At 45.0% G+C, this 21,500-nt stretch overlaps 4 protein-coding genes across 8 annotated transcripts in view; 2 read left to right on the forward strand and 2 right to left on the reverse strand.

Annotated features, from left to right (window-relative positions):
- The window catches only part of nmu (neuromedin U), a 27,195-nt gene extending 16,186 nt beyond the window's left edge, over nucleotides 1–11,009 (reverse strand). Inside the window, exon 1 of the mRNA XM_084355516.1 lies at nucleotides 10,971–11,009. Within this exon, the coding sequence (XP_084211642.1) occupies nucleotides 10,971–10,998 (28 nt within the window). The 5' untranslated portion in view covers nucleotides 10,999–11,009. The remainder of the gene's footprint in view (nucleotides 1–10,970) is intronic.
- On the forward strand, nucleotides 364–10,116 carry exoc1 (exocyst complex component 1). Of its 4 annotated transcripts, XM_084355511.1 has the most exons (20): nucleotides 364–496; nucleotides 1,187–1,318; nucleotides 1,410–1,540; nucleotides 1,659–1,818; nucleotides 2,105–2,122; nucleotides 2,680–2,867; nucleotides 2,973–3,200; nucleotides 3,481–3,613; nucleotides 3,757–3,866; nucleotides 5,430–5,579; nucleotides 6,391–6,499; nucleotides 7,094–7,138; nucleotides 7,481–7,644; nucleotides 7,925–8,038; nucleotides 8,234–8,313; nucleotides 8,460–8,688; nucleotides 8,796–8,979; nucleotides 9,084–9,283; nucleotides 9,398–9,592; nucleotides 9,680–10,116. In XM_084355511.1, exons 2-20 carry the CDS (start codon nucleotides 1,195–1,197, stop codon nucleotides 9,830–9,832), a joined length of 2,715 nt encoding a protein of 904 aa, XP_084211637.1. In that variant the 5' UTR covers nucleotides 364–496; nucleotides 1,187–1,194; the 3' UTR covers nucleotides 9,833–10,116. The 4 variants fall into 4 exon arrangements, with proteins under 4 accessions (XP_084211637.1, XP_084211639.1, XP_084211638.1 ...); XM_084355513.1 differs by lacking the exon at nucleotides 7,094–7,138; XM_084355512.1 differs by lacking the exon at nucleotides 2,105–2,122.
- Nucleotides 10,216–17,542, forward strand: cep135 (centrosomal protein 135). Of its 2 annotated transcripts, XM_084355509.1 has the most exons (27): nucleotides 10,216–10,487; nucleotides 10,798–10,925; nucleotides 11,018–11,208; nucleotides 11,287–11,454; nucleotides 11,544–11,685; nucleotides 11,771–11,855; nucleotides 11,942–12,070; nucleotides 12,162–12,377; nucleotides 12,470–12,535; nucleotides 12,621–12,771; nucleotides 12,859–13,088; nucleotides 13,163–13,318; nucleotides 13,402–13,539; nucleotides 13,653–13,730; nucleotides 13,817–13,968; nucleotides 14,041–14,100; nucleotides 14,181–14,296; nucleotides 14,379–14,533; nucleotides 14,793–14,848; nucleotides 14,946–15,114; nucleotides 15,215–15,325; nucleotides 15,407–15,592; nucleotides 15,728–15,937; nucleotides 16,026–16,228; nucleotides 16,333–16,437; nucleotides 16,798–16,953; nucleotides 17,088–17,542. In XM_084355509.1, exons 2-27 carry the CDS (start codon nucleotides 10,813–10,815, stop codon nucleotides 17,107–17,109), a joined length of 3,564 nt encoding a protein of 1,187 aa, XP_084211635.1. In that variant the 5' UTR covers nucleotides 10,216–10,487; nucleotides 10,798–10,812; the 3' UTR covers nucleotides 17,110–17,542. The 2 variants fall into 2 exon arrangements, with proteins under 2 accessions (XP_084211635.1, XP_084211636.1); XM_084355510.1 differs by lacking the exon at nucleotides 14,041–14,100 and having other exon boundaries at nucleotides 10,221–10,487.
- Nucleotides 17,518–20,316, reverse strand: chst14 (carbohydrate (N-acetylgalactosamine 4-0) sulfotransferase 14). Its single transcript, XM_084355515.1, has 2 exons — nucleotides 19,849–20,316; nucleotides 17,518–18,872 (listed from the first exon to the last, which is right to left on the reverse strand). The coding sequence occupies exons 1-2, from the start codon at nucleotides 20,140–20,142 to the stop codon at nucleotides 18,045–18,047; spliced, it is 1,122 nt and encodes a 373-aa protein (XP_084211641.1). The 5' UTR covers nucleotides 20,143–20,316; the 3' UTR covers nucleotides 17,518–18,044.
- Nucleotides 20,317–21,500: the final 1,184 nt, after the last annotated feature.

A 21,500-nucleotide genomic window follows, 5' to 3' on the forward strand; every position in this document is an offset into this window, starting at 1 on the left:
TGACTACATTTAATATCAGACACTAGGATGATATCTTTGCTTTTCCTCAAGTGTGACCTTTGGGTACTTTCACAACAGTGTATTTACTCGGGGCAAACGCAACTGATTGGGATCTTTTTGAATAATTTCAGTGTGAGGACTGTTTTTCTGTACTAGAGTAATACCACTTGGCCCCAGGCTGGTTGTGTGGTCACTTGATTGAAGATACATTAATTTAGGAAGTACAACATTTGCTGTAATAATGGAGGTCCTACAGGTACAAGGTAAATACATGTTTTATTAATGTTTTACTCCATGTACATATTATACATTGTAGTGTGGTTGTTTGTATAAACCTCAGAGAGAGACCAGGGGAGACTGGGTGCAGCAGCCTTCCTGCCTCTGCGGTGCATCAGGGTGGATGTTGACACTGTGGCTGTCACATGACAGCTGCGTCTGCGAACCAGGAAGTGGGAGGGCGGTGCTTTGCAGAGGGCTGGTGGGCTGATAAAACAAGGTAGTAGCTATTTATGATACTTATCTCTTTCAAAAATACAATTAGAGTGCATTTTTGATGAACAGTTCTCAGTGGTTTCGCAGATTGTTTCGGTAATGTACCCACAATCTGTCTTAACGGCTGCTACCAGCTAACGGTCGCTAGCTCTCTCAAGCTAGCAGCAACGTCATTAGCCAGCGAGCTAGCACACAGAGAGGACACCAGTTCATTTATTTTAGGAAGGGCCTGTGGGTGCTTCATTACTGTTAGTCCGGTGTTAAAATGCCCAACTCCGGTAGCTGACTTTGTAAACGTGTTTCAACACCTTCTTGTGGCGTCTTCTGGTCACTGTTGACAGCCTGTGACATCCTGTCATGTTAGCTAGAAGTGCCGAAAGACACCAAACGAGTATTCACAGTAGGTTTGGACAACATGACAAGAACAAAGTCACAAATAAGAGATCACCGGTTGTCATTTATATACATGTGATTAAGTCAAATGTGGGTTGGTAAGTGCGTATCAAAATGACTGTAAAATGATATATATACATATTTATATGGTCCTTAATGGCTGTGGTTGCTTGATGTTGGTTGAAGAAATGCTCTGTAGGTGAAGTGGCGTGTGAATCAGACTTTGTGGCTTGTGTATATACATGTACAATAGATGTGTGTCCCTTTACGCTCATAACATTAAGTATCCTCTGTATGACAGCATCCACCATGACAGCCATCAAGCATGCACTCCAGAGGGACATCTTCACGCCCAACGACGAGCGTCTCCTCGGCATTGTTAACGTGTGCAAGGCAGGAAAGAAAAAGAAGAACTGCTTCCTGTGTGCGACAGGTAAATGCATTACACAGAAACAGCTGTAGGTAAAGGTTAACGAAGAAATAAAGTAATTGCTTCTGACGTGATGTTGCTTTCCTCCTTCCAGTCACCACAGAGAGGCCTGTTCAGGTGAAAGTGGTGAAGGTGAAGAAGTCTGACAAAGGGGATTTTTACAAACGACAGCAGACGTGGGAGCTGCGAGACCTGACCGAAGTAGACGCCAAAGATGCGAGCAAGGTCCGACGACCGATAGATCGATCACTTTTTTCTCCTATAACCTTGTTTAGTCGCTCTAAATGTCCTCTGTCTTCCTCATTCTGTGCTCACTTGCTCTCCACGCTCTTATGGTTTTCAGGAAAATCCTGAATTCGACCTTCACTTTGAGAAGGTGTACCGGTGGTTGGCCAGCAGCACGGCTGAAAAAAACTCCTTCATCTCCTGCATTTGGAAGCTGAACCAGCGATACCTGAGGAAGAAGGTGGAGTTTGTGAATGTCAGTTCTCAGCTGCTGGAAGGTGTGGAAACGCTCTTATTCCTACTGTAGAGCACCCCTGTGAGCGCATGCCTCTTCTCATGATTTGATTATATTTGTTTAAAGGCCTGTCTCTTGTGCATCTGATTTTAGCCCAGAAGTGCGATTCTCTGCTGAATTTTGGTTTATTTTATTTATTAATAGCATGTTTTAAAAAAAAAAGAAAAAAACGTATTCAGCCTCCTCTTTGTATCTTGGTTTGTGGTATGGCTTCCTGTGTTAAATTCTTCTTTATTCTCACTTTTCTCTCTTAAACTTTCTCTGGCCAGAACTTCCTAAAGCGGAAGGTTGGTAGGACTTAACTCTCCCCTCCTCACTCCTCTCCATTGTTGTCTCGTGACCTCAAACTGCCATTCTCATTAGAGACTCTCACCTCCTTTTGAGCTCCTTCTGTTTGAATTATGTGACACTAAATACGGATCGGCATGATTCCTTTTTTTTATTTTTCATCATAACACACATTTAGCTCATGTTTTTACCTCACGTTTAGCATTTTTACCTATCCATTCCACCTTAATTCATAGGATTATTTACTGACATGTGTTCATCGATGTACTCTGCATCTAATTAGATCGAAAGCTTTTGCCATTGTTGTTTCAGAGCAAAGTCCGGTTGTTGTACTTTAATATATCAGACTTTTTATCAGCCAGAACAAATAAAGAAGTACATTTAGCTGATAATAGCTGTGTAAGATTGTAGAGAATGAGTAACTGGAGTACATTTCTACAGTCTATATTGAGTTGTATAATACCTGATGTGTTCGAAGCTACGAGAATGTGTCTTCAACAATCTGTGCTCATGTCCTCAACACACGTTTTCCATCTCTTTTTTTTTGTGGGATCAGAGTCGGTGCCGAGTGGTGAGAGTCAGAGCGTTGCCGGCGGCGATGAGGACGCTCTGGACGACTACCAGGAGCTGAGCACCCGTGAAGAGCAGGACATCGAGAGCATGATGGAGATGTGCGAGTACGCCATCTCCAACGCCGAGGCTTTCGCTGAGCAGCTCTCCAGGGAGCTGCAGGTTCTGGATGGGGTGAGTGGAGCGGCTGCTAAAGTAAAACTAGAATGAGAAGTATAAGTACAAGTGTTGTACTGACAGAAATATTATTATTATCTCTGAATTTTTCCCCGCTTTAAGGCCAACATCCAGTCCATCATGGCGTCGGAGAAGCAGGTCAACATCCTGATGCAGCTGCTGGATGAGGCACTGGGCGAAGTGGACACCATCGAGGGAAAGCTGAGCAGCTACGAGGAGATGCTGCAGAGCGTTAAGGAGCAGATGGACCAGATCTCACAGAGCAACCGCCTCATCCAGATCAGCAACACCAACAACGGCAAACTGCTGGATGAGATCCAGTTTTTAGTGGTGAGGAATGTTAATTATTCTGTGATTACTATATCAAAGCTTCTACAAGGCCCATTTCAACAAAAGATGATGATGGTGAAACCTCAGGATGTGAGACACCATAAAAAATGTTTTAATTTTATGACTTATCATAAAAGTTGGAATTGGACCCAGTGACAAGCATTAAAAATAGCCAATCTTCTCCCTGATGGTCTTGTTTGCTAATATAGGTCATATAGAGGGATCAGTAGTAAATTGAGACTTTGTTTGATGATGTTTTGATGCGTCTTTCCACATGTAGAACTACATGGACCTGTCAAAGGGACACATCAGAGCCCTGCAGGAGGGAGACCTGACCTCCCCTAAAGGTATCGAGGCGTGCATCAATGCCTCTGAGGCTCTCCTGCAGTGCATGAACGTGGCCCTCCGACCAGGTTCGTTTTCACGTGTACTTTAAACCCGATCAACTAAATCAGTTGTTTCTCACTGTGGTGATGAGTAGCTCTCAGATTCTCAGATTTAAGGGAAACATGTTATCTTTGGTGTGGTTACAACCGCCGTCATTTTCCTTCCACAGGCCACGAGAAGCTGATGGCTGTGACGCAGCAGCAGCTCCTGTTTGCTGAACTGAGAGACACCTTCGCTCGCCGCCTCACCAATCACCTCAACAATGTGTTTGTTCATCAGGTAACAGGCACACTTTTATTGCAGGGAGTAAAACATGTCTGAAAGCAAATAGTATGGCATTGCTTTACTTTATAAGTAGCATTTTAGGTGTTAAGTTACATAGGAACATCTTTTAAGGCTGATTTACTGTCCGATGACCAAATTGGTCCCAAAACTATTACATTAAATATCTACACAAACATCTGTAAACAGTGGCGAATGTAACTAAGTAGATTCACTCAAGAATTGTACTAAAACTTTTTCTTTATATCCTTATATTTCAGTATATCCAAGTACAGCACTTTTAACTCCTCAACATGTGTTACAGAGTCAGATTTTACATTAAAAAACATACAATGATCTTCTAAAATAAAATATATTGTTAAATTAGATCAGAGGTTCCTGATGTTGAGCTTGTGACACCTTGCAAAACCTAGCTAGCTGTGGCTTCTTGGAGCCCTTAGTCACATTTCAGATGTCTGTGAGTTGTTGCAGTTACACCAAAGAGATATTTTCTCTCTAAACTTCTCATTTCTATAACTATTCAAGGCCAAAGGTAAAGGTCAAACCATCTAATGTTTCACAAAATAAACAAAGATTAGAGAAAAGTTTCAAAAATACAGTACATTTCGCTAGTAATACTTGTGTGTGGTCATCCTTACGCCTAGCCATTGTGAGTCTGCTGCACCAGGCAGGGCTGCACTCTCTCTCTCCTCCCTCTCCTCCCTCACGGGACTTCCTGTTTACTTCCTGTGACTCTCTTCCTGGGCTTCCTTGTGTCTTTTCCTCCTGGTTGTTTCCCTCCTATTCTTGACGCTCTGTGTTGTTCACTTTGAATCATCCCACTCTGCTCTCTGTCTCTGTGTCAGTTCAACCACTTCAGTCACTTCAAAATGACCATCCCTCAGTTCTATAGGTCCTCCTGTCTGTCACTTCCAGTGAGTACCCTCACAGCAACCCCCACTTTCCCCCATCTTTGCTAATGTATGACCTCTCACTCCAACTTACATGTCATTACATCAGAGAGCTCAGGCCTAACACAGCCTGTTATTAATCAATTGCATGGGATATGTTTCTGACTACTAAACATCTCTCATTCGATCTCAAAGCTGAAGAGACACCGCTCATCTTTCTCCTCCTTCACCGACTGTCTGCACTCGGCTAAGGGCTTGGTTGCTAACTCGGCTTTGTTGCAAAAGGTCTCATGTCATAAAATCCTGTGCCTGTCTGCTCTGCGTGCATGTCTTGTATCAACAAGCAGTGGATACTGAACAAGATAACAATGAGGGGAAGTGAGAGGAAGATCAGTGTGGCAGTAAGATGCACTTTTCAGTAAGCTTGTCAGTGAGTTGAGCTGAAGAAGTGGTGGAATGAGTAATGTGCTGTTTACCGTGAAAAACATCTGGTTTCCTGGTAATTCAAGGTAACGTATCCTATTCGCAGATGTTTGTGACAGGAAACAAGATGGATATTGTGTGTTTGTGTGTATTCAGAAAGATGGAATGGGACTGACTACTAGATTTGTCTATCCTGACTCTTTAATCGAATGTATTATGAACCGTCCCGCCTCACTCTGTCACTCAGGGTCACGACCAGAGCTCCACCCTGTCGCAGCACACGGCTGAGCTCACCCTGCCCAAACACAGCCCGCTCCACAGGGACCTGCTGCGCTACGCCAAGCTCATGGAGTGGCTGAAGAACACCCACAGGGAGAAGTACGAGGGCCTGTCCAGGGTCAGTACTTATTATAGAATACTCAAAGGAAATACACTTATTTGCTTTCTCGACGAGAGTTTAAAAAGAAAATAGATACCGATCACATATCAGTTGTAATTCCCCCTCCACTCTTGGTTGGTTTGGAAACACTTGAGGTTACTGTGGTAACAGAAAGTGTGTTTTCATAGCACAGCAAACTACTTTGTCATAAATAAAAAGTATTTATATAAGTGTAATAATAGAGTTTCAGCAGTAGCAGAATAAAATGTCTGAATTGGATTAGCAGTAAATTAAAGCAACTCTAAGGTGTGAAGAGTGAACGATAAGCAGTGAGGCTGATAACCATAGAAAATGGATTACAGTGGATTAAAGGCATCAAAGCGTCATTTCCAGAGAATCATTGTGCGTACAAAGGCAATCAAAATATCCAGCGCTGGATTTGGCGGACTCCGCCACTAACAATGGCTTTTGCCAAAAAACAAAGCCGACTGTAAAAGTAAAGTAGGGCTGCAGCGATTAGTCAATTATTTAGTCTACTGAATCAGAAGCAATGGCCAGCTATTTTAAGAAAGTATTTGTTCCAGTCAGGATTTGCTGTTTTTCTTTGTCATTTATAATAGTAAATAAAGAGTCTTTGGGTTTTGGACTTTTGGTTGAACAAAAGAAGCAATTTGAAGTCACTTAAGCTCTGGGACATTGTTACATGCAGCCCTACATCAAAAGCTTTAAAAAGTTTAACTCTTAGCAAGAAAACAAACTGGTGTAGTTAGAAAATGATTTTGATTTGTGGTGTTTTGAATCTAAACAAATGTCCTCTCCTTTGTCTTAGACCTATGTCGACTACATGAGCAGGTTATATGAGCGAGAAATCAAAGACTTCTTTGAGGTGGCCAAGATAAAGATGGCGGGTACAACCAAGGAGGCCAAGGGCAAGTTCGGTAAGAGCTGTGACTCACGGGCCAGCGACGTGAAGCATGTTTGTCTTCTGCAGTTATTATGTGTGATTATTGTCTTTTCCTCCCTTCTTTTACAACATGTAGCTCTTATTTTGTCGAGTATAGTCTACCATCCCACAGAACTTAATGGGATATCCATGTATAAATGAAGAAACAAGGACTCACAGCCTTCTCTGCATCACTTCTGTTGCTAAAACCAGATTTTTTTCCTGCCTCTTGTTTTACCTTTTGATGGTGTCTCTTTTTCCCCATTGTGCAAGGACCTCACACGTTCAACTCTTGACTCTTTTGAATATTTAAAATCTGAGAAGGGCTCCTGGTTGAGCTTTGGTTTTGGCAGAATTATAGAACTCTGCTTTCTGCATTCTGTATTAGCTTTTCCTGCTGAAAACAAACAACAACAGTTTGTTTCCAAAGGTTCGTCCGAGCTACGAGCATACCTAAACCGCTGCAGTGCACGTCAGCATATGTGTTACTTCGTACATCTAACATCTAGCTTTCACCCCTCCCATGCTGCATGTGTTTAAGCCTAACCTGTCTCTGTCTTTGATGCCTGCCTTTTTTAACTGGCTGCAGCCACGCTTCCGCGGAAAGAGAGTGCACTGAAACAGGACACGGAAAGTAAGTATGACATTTGGATAGAGCTATTCCACTATCAGTTACCCACCCTGCTTCTTACCACTGTGTCTTACATAGCTGCACTAAAAGGAGCCTTTTACTCAAAGCCCTTCGCTACCCCGACACATTTAAACCACTTTAAGCTCTGCCAACCATTACCTCGCCATGTACCTGGTTGGTTAATGCTTAATGTTCACAGTACAGCCGCATCATGACGTACTGATTCTATGAGAAATGCCTAAAAAGAAAAGCTAACCATTGATAGCCATGTCATTTTTGATGATTTGACTCATTCTCACTAAACACGTGACATTAAACCTCACTATTTATGTCGTGCTGTGTTAGGCCTTCACGGCAGCTCTGGGAAGCTGACAGGCTCTACCTCGAGCCTGAACAAGCTGACCGTGCAGGGCTCCAACAGCCGGCGCTCCCAGTCCTCCTCGCTGCTGGACATGGGCAACATGTCCGCCTCCGACCTGGACGTGGCCGATAGGACCAAGTTTGACAAGGTGACACTCCCGGAGATACAGTGATATAATCAAACCATTTAATGTGGAATGGAAATAAAACTATGCATGTACACATTAGGGCTGACCCAAATGATTCAAAGCGTCTACTTCCACTCTTACCATGGTTATCGATGTCAAATCAGAGTCTCAGCTCCGTGCCTCTTCATCACACACACAGACTGCAACTTGTCCATGTGCTTGTGTGCCATCGTTCGAATGTGCAACATGTAAAAATATTGATATTTGGCGTCAGCGTATTGATCTCTCTCTATTTTTGCAGATATTTGAGCAGGTCCTCAGTGAGCTGGAGCCTCTGTGTCTCGCAGAACAAGACTTCATCAGCAAGTTCTTTAAGCTGCAGCAGCACCCGGCAGTTATACCCCCCCTGGCTCAGGTAAGTCTGTGGTCAGCTATTTGAAAACAGATGTGATAAAAAAAAAAAATAAGATTACCTCACTTTACGTTAGTAGCGGAGTGGTGGCATCTGAGCCTGGAACATTCGTCCAGCCTGAGAGCGCAGCATCATTCATATACATGTCAGCAGATGTTTGTTTGGATCTGTCATGTTTTACGTCTCTTTTCTCGTCAGCCCGAAACAGAGGAATCAGATGGAGGCACTCCGTCGAGAATGCCTCCCCAGGCTGAACACAGACAGTCCTTGTCATCAGAGTGAGTTGCTGCAAATCTAACCCATCTCCGCTGCCAGAAGGATTTATACATATATCCTATGAAACGCTCTCTGCTCCTTGTGTCACTTGTCACTGCCTTTTTTCCCCTCAACTCTTTGTCTCGTTCGCTTTGTTTTGTGACTCAAGGAAAGACATGGTGCGGCTGATGATGAATAAAATCTTCCAGAGCATCGAGACGGAGCTCAACAGTCTCATCGCTCTGGGCGACAAGATCGACAGCTTCAACTCTCTCTACATGCTGGTGAAGATGAGTCACCACGTGTGGACAGCTGAGAACGTTGACCCGGCCTCTTACCTCAGCACGACTTTGGGAAATGTGCTGGTCACCGTCAAGAGGAACTTTGACAAATGCATTGTGAGTGGAGTCGAAGTGATGAGGAGAATTCTCGCTTGTTTTTAAACTGTTTTTGTGACGACATTCCTACGTTTTTACACATTTTTTGACCCGTCTTGTTCTCACAGTCCGGTCAGATCCGACAGATGGAGGAAGTGAAGATTTCTAAGAAAAGCAAAGTTGGTATCCTGCCTTTTGTTACAAATTTCGAGGAGTTTGCTGAGCTGGCCGAAACGATCTTCCGTAACGCAGAGCGGCGAGGGGACCTGGATAAAGCCTATGTCAAACTCATCAGGGCTGTCTTCATGAACGGTGAGACCAGTGGCAAAACAAACGCACCTACACATTGACTAGAGGTGATGTGGTCTTTGTTTGGATGCCTAGAAACAAAATTCTGAAGATTGTTTTGTTTTCAGTGGAAAAGGTAGCCAGTGAAAGCCAGAAGACGCCACGAGATGTTGTGATGATGGAAAACTTCCACCACATCTTCTCCACGCTGTCTCGTCTAAAGATCTCCTGCCTGGACGCAGAGAGAAGAGATGCGAAACACAAATACACAGACCATCTGCAGTCCTATGTAATCAACTCTTTGGGCCAGCCTCTAGAAAAACTCAACGTAAGTCAGAGTATTTCTTTTGTAGAAAATGTCGTCGTGTTCCTGGACATGAGTAGTGATTTGGGAGACGTGCAGGATTTGCATTATAGGTAAACTGCTCCATCTCTCCTGCAGCATTTCTTTGAAGGAGTTGAGGCCCGTGTAGCCCAGGGTGTCCGCGAGGAGGAGGTGAGCTACCAGCTGGCCTTCAACAAACAAGAGCTACGCAAAGTCATCAAAGAGTATCCTGGCAAAGAGGTGAAAAAGGGACTGGACAACCTTTACAAGAAGGTCGACAAACACCTGTGTGAAGAAGAAAGTCTGCTCCAGGTGAGTGATGTCTCTGCTCGATGAGTCACGGCACCACGTTCCTCATCTCGTCTCTTAACTGCTGCACGTCCTGTTTTACTCCACCAGGTGGTGTGGCACTCCATGCAAGACGAGTTCATCCGTCAGTACAAGCACTTTGAGGATTTGATCGGCAGATGCTACCCTGGATCTGGAATCACCATGGAGTTTACCATCCAGGACATGTTGGAGTACTTCTCCAGCATCGCTCAGTCTCATTAGTCTAGCTGCTGTGCACCGTTTCAATAGGAATTCACTACTGCCTCTCACTGACTGATGATACACTAGCTTCTCACAAACTATCCTGCATTGAACATTTCCTCTGTGTGTGTGTCTGTGTTTTAATGAAAGGGATTTGTACATTGGACTCTGCATTGCGTACGTGTGCCCGATCCTCTGAGATCCAACAACCCTGCTCTAAATACTTTATTGTTTGTCATATTTTTGTTATTTCTTCATGCCATATGTACATAATAAATTCGCAGTTGCCGCCCTATTCAGTGCTACATGGAATATGTGTATTTATTTTTATTGTTGGACACAAAGCATGTGGTCATTTCCCGTGCCGACTCCGCCCTCCGCCTTCTGTACGGGCTACGCCGGAGCCAGAAAACACGCCTCCCCTGATGTTCCAGTGTCTCGGTTCCATGGTGACGAATCCAAACCGGAGACCATCGGCGCTCTTTTCAAACCTCTTTACCGCGGAAACATGTTAACTTACGAGTTGTTAATCATTTAACTTTAACGAAAAACAACATGAGATGCCACTAATAAACTTGTGATGCAAGTTGGTGGTCGAAGCGAGACGTTTATGTCGGTTATGTAGCACCAAGTTGACGTTAGTCACGCTAGCTGTCAGGAAAGCAGCGTCTCTGCGGTAAGTTGAGGCAAACTTGAGATTTAACGTTAGCTAGCTAACTGGTTAACTGAAGCCAAACAGTGCTAACTAGCCTGCTAATGCTACTTGTTAACACGTAGCGGGTAATGCTAGCTCAGTAGTTAACAACACATGAAGCTAATGTTGACTTATTAGCCTGTAAGCTAGCTACGTAACGTTAGCTCCCATCAAATACCGCACTAACCTTAACTGTCGGTTAGCTAGCGTACAGTTAGCGACTAGCGAAAACAAATGACGTTGGTTATTCATGCGTATTGTATCTAACGTGACCGTCGCTGTGTTGTGTCAGAGCCATATCACAGCCATGAACAGCAGCGCAGAGAGGAAATTCATCAATCTGAGGAAGCGTCTGGACCAGCTGGGCTACCGACAGACACTGGGGATAGAGTCACTGCCACTAGTGGAGAAACTCTTCAGGTGAAGCTTTGAGCCTTCCTGCACCTACTGTCCTTAATTCCTTACCTACAGTTGATGAGATGAGATGATGCATGTCTTCCTCTGTGTCACAGTGACCTGGTTCACACAACTGAAAGCCTGCGCAATGCAAAGCTGTCAGCGGGGAAGACTGAGAAGGAGAGTCGGAACTTTGATGCCCTCCTGGAGCCGTACAGGGCGGAGAACGGCCGGGCTGTCCGGGAGAACAACGAGCTGCACCAGGAGCTCCTCAAGCTGAAGGAGGAGAAGGACCGTGTCACCAGAGGTAAACCGTGATGCCCTCATCCTCCTTCCCACCAGCATGGTGCTTATGATAACCTCACACACTCTTGTCTTGTTTCAGAGCTCAAGACCCACATCAGAAAACTGGACCACGAGTCATCCGACTTGAAGTTTTTGAACAATCAGTATGTGCACAAAGTTCGCTGCTTGGAGAAGGACAGCAAGGCCAAAGCTGAGCGCATCCAACAGCTGCAGGAGAAGAACATGCAAGCTGTGGTGCAGACGCCAGGCAATGCCACAGATTTGACCTAAGCTCTGTTACAACACATTGAAATTGGTCCATTTTATTTTCAACTCATCCCTTCCTCTCTGCCACAGGTGGAAAGAAGCGCAGCATCCCTTTCAGACGCCAGAGGATGCAGATTGATGAGCTCATACCTCCGTCCTTTACACCAGCTTATCCTGTGTCGCAGCCTGATGATCCGTATGTAGCTGACCTGCTGCAGCTGGCAGATGGAAGGTTTGTTTTCTGATGTGTCAATTCGACTGTAGATGCCTGCGTTTCCTTAGCGGCTGTATGAACAACTGTATATTTTTATTTGTAGGATTCATGAGCTACAGGAAGACATCATAAAGGTCAAACTAGACCTGGAAAATGCTCAAGAATATATCAAACACTTAAACACACAGGTAAGAAGTAAATGAACTGGAGGCATTTAAACTTTGACTTGTTAAATGTTATTACAGAGGTGAAACGATGGTTTCTCCTCTTTCAGGTGGAGGAGAGAGACAAAGAGATCGACCGTCTGAATCGTGCTCTTCAAGGAGGACGACCTCATGATGTAATTTCCCTCGAGGCTCAGAACATCAGCAACGAGAAACTGATCGCCCATCTTAACCTTCAGGCAAGCATATTTACCCTGACTTATGAATGCATAAATACACATAGGGCCTAACTTGTGTGTTGACTGTAAACTTCTGCTCTGTCTTATACAGATTGAGTACCTGCAGGAGACCAACAGGACACTGGAACAGAAGGTGGAGGGGCTGCAGCAGAAGAAGAAGGACGCCTCCACCGAAGTGGCCAATCTGTCTCTAAAGAACCTGGAGCTGTGCGAAGAGCTGACGCATATAGACGACCTCGCCAAGCGGCTGGAGATTGACAAGGAGTTTGTGTTGGAAACTGCTGACATGGAACTGCAAGAAGCTAAAGTAAGAATATGAGAAAGTGGAAAGAAAGACTTCACAGGCTGCGTGTTGGGTAGCAAAGTGTGATAATGAAAACAAACCTCTTTTCTCAACAGAAAGAAATTCAAAGGCAGCATAAAATAATTGAAGACTTGGAGGATATTATCACCAAAACAAGAAGGGTACGCACTGTCATTACGTATTATATTTCTTTGTTCTGTTCTATGTTGCGTTCTTACATAATCTGTTGGAAATGGTTGAATTCAGGAGCAGTCTGAAGGTGACTTTGAAAAAGACCGACTTAGAGACCAGCTGCTGGAGCTCAAAGAGCAGAATGAGAAAATGGAGGGACTGGTGAATTTCCTGGAGGAGGAGAAAATCAGGCTGCAGGACAAAATGGAGAAAATGATGGCAGCTGGTAAGCAGCAGTGTGGCTGAACCGTTTTCGCATAGCAGCTTTACATTGTTGACATTTAGGTATTACTGACTCCTTGCTGTTTTCTAGACAAAGACCTGGTGCTGGAGTTGGAGACGATGCGGGCTAAACATGGTGTTTGTGGAAGGGAACGCTCCCCATCGCGGCTGGATGCGTTTGTCAAGAGTCTGGAAGAGGAGAGGGATTATTATCGCCAGGAGGCAGAGCGCTACAAAAGAGCCCGAGGGGCTGGTGGGCTGGATTTAAGCCCCAGTCGTAGTCCAGACCGGGGCAGGAGTCCTCGGTCCAAAGTAACAAGGGTAAGAGAATAACCTAATATGTTTTCAGGACATAAAGTTGATGCAAAAATTATATAATATCCTTAAATTTTCAGGGAGGTGTTGCAGAGACAGAACTGCTTCATTTAGTAAAGGAAAGAGACAAGCTGAAGGCTGTTCTGGTGGACTTTGAGGCACAAATGGAGGATATCCAGGACAACGTGAAGGCCCTCAGCGCTGAGAGAGACCGTTTCAAAATGCTGTTTAAACAGGTGAGTTTTAGAAACAGCGTCACGCCAGCTGGAAACAGCTTATCTTACACTTCTGAGGACCAAACGTTTTTTTGTCCGCTTAGGCTCAAGAGGACTTGAAGCTGGCCCGAAGCACTGACGTGTCAGCTGACCTCTTGAAACTGAAGGAGGAAATTAAAGAGGCAGAAATTAAAATTGAGCAGATGAGTGTTGAAAGAGACACACTGATGGGGAGATTAAAGGTAAGTCAAAAGAAAAATACTCTTGTCGAAGTATAGTATATATACTCAGTCAGTAGTAGTCAGTTGTTATCTTTTGTTAGCATGTTCATGTTGACTATCCAAACCTTTTGCAGGTTGCCCAGACTTCAGCTCTCACAGACAGACAGGTGGAGGACAGGAGGATTCTCGACCTAGAGAATGCCGTTAAGAGTGTAAGGACGCAGTTTTTGTGCAAATGTCACTACTGTTACTCTGGTCCTTTCCTTTACCTGGCACATTGTGTGTTTTTGGTGTGTAGTTGGAGCGGGAGAGGCTGGAGCTGCGCTCACAGGTGTGTCTGCTGAAGGAGAACAGGGAGGCTGCGGAGGAGGAGCTGAAGACTCGATCTGCTGTTCTGGTCCAGAACGCAGAGGAGGTCGCACAGCAGAGGGCGGAGTCTAATGCTCTGAGGTTGGTGTTGATACGATGGCGAATAGAAATGTGGAAAATGAATATGATTACGAAACATTGACGTGTCCTCAGTTTACACTTAGAATGCGGAGGTTTTCTTAAAGGATTCCCTCATTGTTCTGCTGCCAAAAGGTGTGTTGAACACATGCATCAGGGGTTGTTGAGGTTGTTAACAGTGTGTAAGAAGGCTGATGGATTTCGTCTCTCTTAAGGCTGCTACAGGAGCAGATGGAGCAGTCACTGTCTGATACACAACACAGGCTATCTGTGAAGATGAGCGAGCTGCATGCTGCTCATGAGCAGATTGAGAAACTGGAGGAGAGAATAGGTGAATATCTGGTAGAGCTGTAGTGTTGTGTTTTCTTCTGTGGCTGCTCGACTGCTCGCTTGATTTTTGCTCTGTCTGACAGGAGAGCTGAGTCAGCACGGTTCCAGGCACAAAGAGGAAGTGGCTGTTCTTCACAAGTCTATCTCTGCCCTGGATAGAGAGAAAGACGCTCTGCAGGATGAGGTGGATCAGAAGACTGAGAAACTGGTTGTTCTCGAGGAGGAGACTGCTAAAAAGGTAGTAACAACCAGCAGAGTTCATCAAGATTACCATCACAAGTCCCCCCATCACTTACATTGGAGTAACATATAAGGGATCTCCTTGTGGCCAGTGTGGATGGGAGGAATGACTACAAATACCAGTGACTCCTTCACTGTACATATAGACATGTAAAAACTGTGTTAAGATGGACAAAACGTGAACCTTTCCTTTGAAATGTAACTGAAAGATGACTTAAAGAGAATTAATGAACTATGATTCTTTGACATTTACACAGGAACAGACCCTTAAAGAAGTGAGACTCACAGTCACAAACATGGACAACTCACTGGCGTGAGTATAAAATAGATATTCAAATATCATGAGTTCCTCTTCATATAAGCTGATGTGGCTGATTTCTTGTTGTGATGTCAATGTGTGATCCTCGCAGTCAGCTGCAGGGGGCGTTGAACAGCCGTGAGAGGGAGATCACCAGCCTGAGGAGACAGCTGGACGCCTGTCAGGAGGAGCTGGCTGCACTCAGGAGAGACAAAGAAATCACAATCAGAGAGAACAGGAGGCTGCAGGATGACCTGGCCACAATGACCAGAGAGAACCAAGTACGTTGGCGTTTCTTCTGTGTCACATATGAAGAAAATGAAGGAAGCGATGAAGACATAACAGCAGCTTCTGTTGTGTTTCCACTGTCTGTCTGTACAGGCTGTACATGTGGAGATGGAGGAGGCTTTGCATGAGAAGGATGAACTGAAGTTGAGGGTCCACTCTTACATTTCTGAAGTGTCCAGGATAGAGAAGCTGATGGCTACAAAGGCAAGAGTAACCCCTGTAGCTTTGTCAGGCTCTACATGGTTGATGCTCTGATATAGCTGACTGCTACGTGTTGACCCACAGGAGCAGGAGAACAGGGACCTGCTGGATCGTTTCAGGATGGCCCACTCTGAGGTGGAGGAGCGGGAGCAGAAGCTGCAGCAGGCTGAAGGCCTCAATAGCTCCATCCGCCTGGAGCTGCTCTCTTCGGACACGGAGCGCAGACACCTCAGAGATACTGTCGGCCAGCAGGAGAGAGAGATCCAACAGGTGAGATAAAACAGAAATTAAGACTTTGAAAGGACCAGCAATGCCGATGATGTGAGAATATACAGCATGCTGAAACACTGAGATGTTTGTCTTTAGTGTGTGACTAATGTACCTCTCACCGTGCTGTTTCCCAAGCATGCACAGGCTCTGCAGGCTTACGAGGCCCAAGTGTCCTCTCTGGTGCGTGGGATGTCCCGGCTGGAGGAGGAGCTGCATAAAGCCCAGGAGGAGAAGGCCGCTCTCCTCTCGGATCTGGCATCTGTCAGGGAGCTCTGTGTAAAACTTGACTCTGGCAAGGAGCTCACTTCACGTCAGCTCACCTCCAGGAGGATGGATCTAGAGAGGGTGAGGCCTGAAGACACTTTAATTGTAGGTTTTTTCATGAGCAGCAGCAGTTATTCATTCTTTCTGTAAATAATTGTGTGTTTTCTAGGTCACAGGAGAACTGGAGGATGTTCAGTCTGAAGCAGAGCTGCTGAAAAAGCAGCTGGCCAGCGAGAGGCTGACTGTCCGCAACCTGGAGACGCTGCTCTCCACCAATCGGCAGAAGGAGTTTCAAACCCACCTGACAGCCAGTGAGAGACAGTCAGAGCTGAAGGTCCTCCGTGATAGGCTGACCCTGGCTGACAGCAAAACGTAAACAAAAACACTTCAGTTCTTTGGCTTTAAGTGTTTGGCTTGAATAAAATGTTTTTCTTTTCAAACGGTTGATTTGTTTGCATGTGTGTGAATACACTCAGTGCGGAGCATTTCAGGGAGGCGTCCCAGCTCCGCGGCAAAGTCTCTCAGCTGCAGACGGAGATGGACGTCCTGAAAAGACAGTTGACCACTGAACGCTTTGAACGGTGAGCTGAACAGCTGTTGGTAATTACACTGACGCAGACTTTTCAACTCTTCCCAGGACACAAATCATTTAATGTTTGCTCTTTGGATAAGCGTGTCATCAGGGTAGTGACATTATTGAAAATGCGCCAGTTTACTGTGAACCAGCAAAGTTTGGTAATACACAAATATTCACATTATTGGAGCTGGACGCAGTGATGACGTTTTCGCTTTAAAAAGTTAAGCAATGGGTTATGAAAACTTTTACACTAATTACCCAAGTATGTACAGCTTTAATACATGTTGTATTCATACAGTTTTAACAGCATAGTGAGGGCTCATAAAGTGGATTTTGACCTTGTCGATTGTCTCCGTGTCCTCAGTGAAAGGGCAGTTCAGGAGATGCGCAGACAGGGCATGTCGTTCTCGCCCCTGCAGACTTCGCTGCCCCTCAGCTCCTCCGGCAGTTCTCATCACATCTCCCCAGAACGCTCCATCCTCCGAACTCTTAACCGCTCGACTGACAAGTCAGCAGACAGGTAACGATTTGGACATGAAAATGATGAAACTGATTTTTCCACGAATATTTCTTTTGAAAGTCTGGGAATAACTTTTGGAGTCAGAACTATTTTTAAAAATTCACTAAAAACTTCTCTTTTCTTTCCTTTTCCAGAAGTGTGAGCTTCAAGGATTAACTACTGGAGACACAGACAAATGAAGGCGTCGATGAGTGAGTCAGAAACCACTAGAAGCTCGTGCTTGAAGTCTTGAGTCTGGACATGAATTGTTACACCCTCCATAAGCCTCGGCATTAGCTAGCCTGTAGCATCCGTCCAGCCTGAGGCGCTCAGGATTAAATCATGCCGGATCTTCAATGACAGTGCTTACACTTGAACAAAATTTTCTTTTTTCAACTTCTCATCGACATAACAGTGTTTGAATAAATTCGGATTCAGCTTCGAGAATGAATTTGGTTCTTGGCAACAATAAGTGTTCATTCAGCCCTGTGGTTACGTGTATTATGCTTAATATTCATGTTTTTTAACGATGTTTAAATTATTAAATTATTCACAAAATAAAGCAACACACATTACAGAACATGCTGTGATGTATATCACAAAACTTGAACTTGTGTTTTATTACAAAGTGAACGGTCCAAAGTGAAGGAGAGGCTGTGACATGAAACAAAAAGGAACACAAGCTTGATTTAAACCCAACAACCCTGTGAGTACATGGTGTGTGTTTTAGCCTGCTAAACCACCAAATGCCCTCTGAAGACATTAACCCTTTACCCTCTCTGTGTAAATGAAGGAACAAGCAAAATACAATGTTTGGTACATTTCCATCAATGTATACTGAATCGGTTGAGTTACTGTAACAGTGCTTGACAGGTACATGTTGAAATTGGACACAGTGATTTTTTTTCTTTCTTTTGTCTGCAGCTGATTTCAAGCTTTAGTGGTTTTGAAGTCTCTGTCTCTTCCAATAATCAGCATGTTGCGATGATAATCGAACAGCTCAAGTACAAATGTGTAACAGCTATCAAAATACTGTTTGTTCCCTAGGAATAAAAAATAGTACAAATGATTCTCTATCAAAAATAATCTCAGAGCTATAAAACATCGCACGTTTAATGCCGGCAGTGTTCAGTGGTTGTGTTGGGGAGAGGATACGTGAAGAGGGAAAAGTCTAAAATGTATTTGGGCAGCAGTTCCCTCAGCAGCTTCTGAGGTAAGCTGCACAGGTAATAGTGTAACGTCTCCGTGGTGACCGGCTTGTACCACGTTTGCCTCTCTGGGAAGTGAACATACGGAGGCGCTCCAATGCGCTGCAGCACGAACTCTGCGTCGCTCTCGAGCTGCTCGTGGGAGCCGATGAAGTCATAGTTCACAGCACAGGGCTGGCATAAGTTGTACATTGGCATCCAGTGCTCGTTCATGCGCTCCACGTCCTCATCCAGCAAGTAACGGACGAACTCTGCAAAGGTCACGTCATCTCCCGTAACAGCGGCGTCCTTAGCCCGACCTTTTCTGTACCGCTTTATGATCTCCACGCCGTACTTTTTCTGGTAGGACTGAATCTCTCCGAACTTGTTCCTGTACGCAGACAGCAGGCGCTCCATGGGCTCCCGCACAAACATGAACTTGAAGTAGTGCTTGAGGCGGTAGCGGATCTCCTCGGGCTTCAGAGAGGACAAAAACAGAAGGTCGCTTTGGTGGTTCATCTTGATGTTGACGTCCACGTTTTCCAGAGCTCCGCTCAGAACCTTCAGCACCCTCTTCCAGTTGGAGCAGGCCACCTTGGGGACGTAGCAGTAGAGGAAGTGGTACTGGTCGTTCACCAGGACGTGCTGCAGCAGCGTCTTCCTCTGCAGGGGGCTCAGGGACCAGATGCTGCGGGGCATGTTCTTCTGGCTGCACATGGTCCTGATGGTCCGGTTACGGATCTCCTGGAGGATCTAAATGTAAATGTGAATGCAAATAATTGACTTTTAAAAGTGCATTCCACCAATTTTACACACATATTGCACTACTTAGCATGTGAAAACAGATGTGTCATGTCAGGTCAGAGAAAATAACCCTGAGTTTGTCATAAGGAGGTCATCAGAGCTGGGTCAGCTTGGGTTTGGGATTACACGTTATGACAGAAAGCCTACAAACATGGACTTCAGACGTTATGGATGTTTATCAGGCAGAGAGGGTCTAATTAAAGGATAAGTTCACCCGAAAATTAAATAAATTCAGTCATTGTGTACTCGGCCCCCATGCTGATAAAAAGTCAGGAAGAGTTTGGTGCGCCACAAAACATTTCTAGAGCTTCACAGCAAAACAGCTTTGCAGGTGAAGTAGATGGAGGCTGTTTTGCATTTTAAAACAAGTCCCCATCTACTTCAGTTGTTTCGGAGAATGCTGCATCGCTGTTTTTCTGTGTAGCTCCGGAAATGTTTTTCAAAACTACGAAACTTGACCCAGCTTCCCATCAATCAGCATGAGAGGGAGAAGGTGATGACTGGATTTTCATTGTTGGGTGAACTTCCCCTTTAAATGACCTAAGTTGTATTTATGGGAAACTGGCTCCTGTTATGACTTCTCAGCCTGCTCTGCTCTGAAGTGAGCAGATGTTTGGGGGAAAAAAGGAGAGAGTGTGAATAAACAATACACACACTGGAAAATGGAAAATGGCAGTCCGGCTTTTAAGCCTCACAGGAACTTTTAAATCAAAGTGACAGGAGTGTGTGTGGAGAAGAGACTCTGGTGGGGTGTGGTGTTTTGCCCTTTTGTTACCTACTCTAAAGAAAATCTTTACCCAACACATGCAGCGACATGGCTGCAGAGCCTTCAGTCCTTCAGGTTAGGACAGAGGTTTAAATCTCAGCTGGTCACACTAAAAACACCCATAAACCCTCCAGCAGTTACTCCATGACGTGACTCTACCTGGGACTCCACGTCCACAGCGGCCGGGCTGTTCTTCCCGACCTGCCGCATGAAGTCCAGCCGCCTGCCGCTGCCCCTCGGTGGAGGCGTCTCCATGCTGTTCAGCATTCCTTTCTCTATCATGAGCAGCAGGCCTCCGGATGCCACGATCACCAGGAACGTTAGCACCGACGGCAGCACGGCGGAGCTGCGGCGGCCGGAGCCGGAGTTCACCGTGGTCCTAAAGTTTATCACCGAGCCGCTGCGAGCTCCTCCGCTCCTCTTCAGCCCGTAGTCCTGCCGGCGGGGCAGCATGTCGCGTCCCGGTTCTGTCGTTCGGTACCTGTTAGCTTTGTTAAGGTCCACAGCTAACCACCGTTACTGCGTAAGAGACGGGACCGTTGGTTACCTACCACGTACCCATAGTTAACTTTGAAAACTGCGTCAACGCCGCGAGCGTCGGTACAGCCACTTCCGTTTGGGCTGTCAAAATAAAACAGCTTCGCCCGAACTCGTTCCGAGTTAAAATGAGTTAAAGTGACCAAAACATATTTACATTCAATAATCTGTCTCCGTGAAGATTAACTATCTATTACAGGATTAAGTCAAACACACGACACTAGCGTAACTAGAATAATAGCAAAAACACGTCCGGTTGGTATTTTCAAAATAAAATCTTCCCAAATCATTCTATGCACGAAATACAGTAAAATCAAATCTTGTGAGTGGATTTAGTTTTGGAGAAGTGCCTCAGAGGGTTTTCTGCCTCTCTCTGTGTGTGTGTATTGTTTACAACAGGCCATGCAGAAGGAGGTGCTGTGTACAGGCTTGTCCTCAGCACCTCCTCCCTGAGGGATCCCGAAGTCCCCCTCCATGCCAGCTGGGAGATGTAGTGCAGCTAATGTATTTAGGGTTTGCCTCAGTGTGAAGCCATGACTCAGGGGACCCTCAAAGATCCCCTGGTTCTTAAAGCCAAAGTCTGACATGTTTTTTGTAGACTTGCTGCAGATGAACTGTGTTTAAAGCGTGTTTAGGTCAATTTGGTGTTCAGATGTTGGAGGATTTTGAGACACTGTCCAGTTGTGTGCTGTTCTCGTAATAGCTTTCAGAAACCGGAGTCCTCTCAGCGTGGAGGAGCAGCCGCAGCTCGACTCATCAACCCATCCTTCCAGTCGACGATGAGCTCACATCGCCTTTTCCCACGGAAGTATGACGCAAAACCTCCTTTGTGCAATCACTGCATGTGATCACCAGTCAATCTTATGTTGCACCGTTAAGATGATAAGATATCTGAACCTATGAGTCGTTTCCTGGTGAGGCCTGCAACTTCTTCAACAAACACAAAGCATTAAAGTTGAAAGCACATTTTGAAACTGTTTGTGTTTAGCTTCTCATGAATGATGATGCACAGGAGATAATTACTGTAACTCTTCAAAGTAAAGGATCAGTCTATAGATATAGGTTACATCAGTTTGACAGCGTAGCTGCGACTAGCTGGTTACGCAAGCTACATTTGAGGCTATGTTTAGCCCCAAGTTTGTAAAGCCTATTAGCATAAACCTGGAAAAAATGCCAGATTCTGCTATTAATCCTTCTCACACTTCCTGTAGCAGTTAGTTTATACGTTAGCCAGTAATCTGTCAGGAAAATGTTCTCAGTCTTGGCATGTATTA

Source organism: Pagrus pagrus (genome assembly GCF_965226575.1).
Source record: "Pagrus pagrus genome assembly, chromosome: 6".
Classification (NCBI taxonomy): domain Eukaryota; kingdom Metazoa; phylum Chordata; class Actinopteri; order Spariformes; family Sparidae; genus Pagrus; species Pagrus pagrus.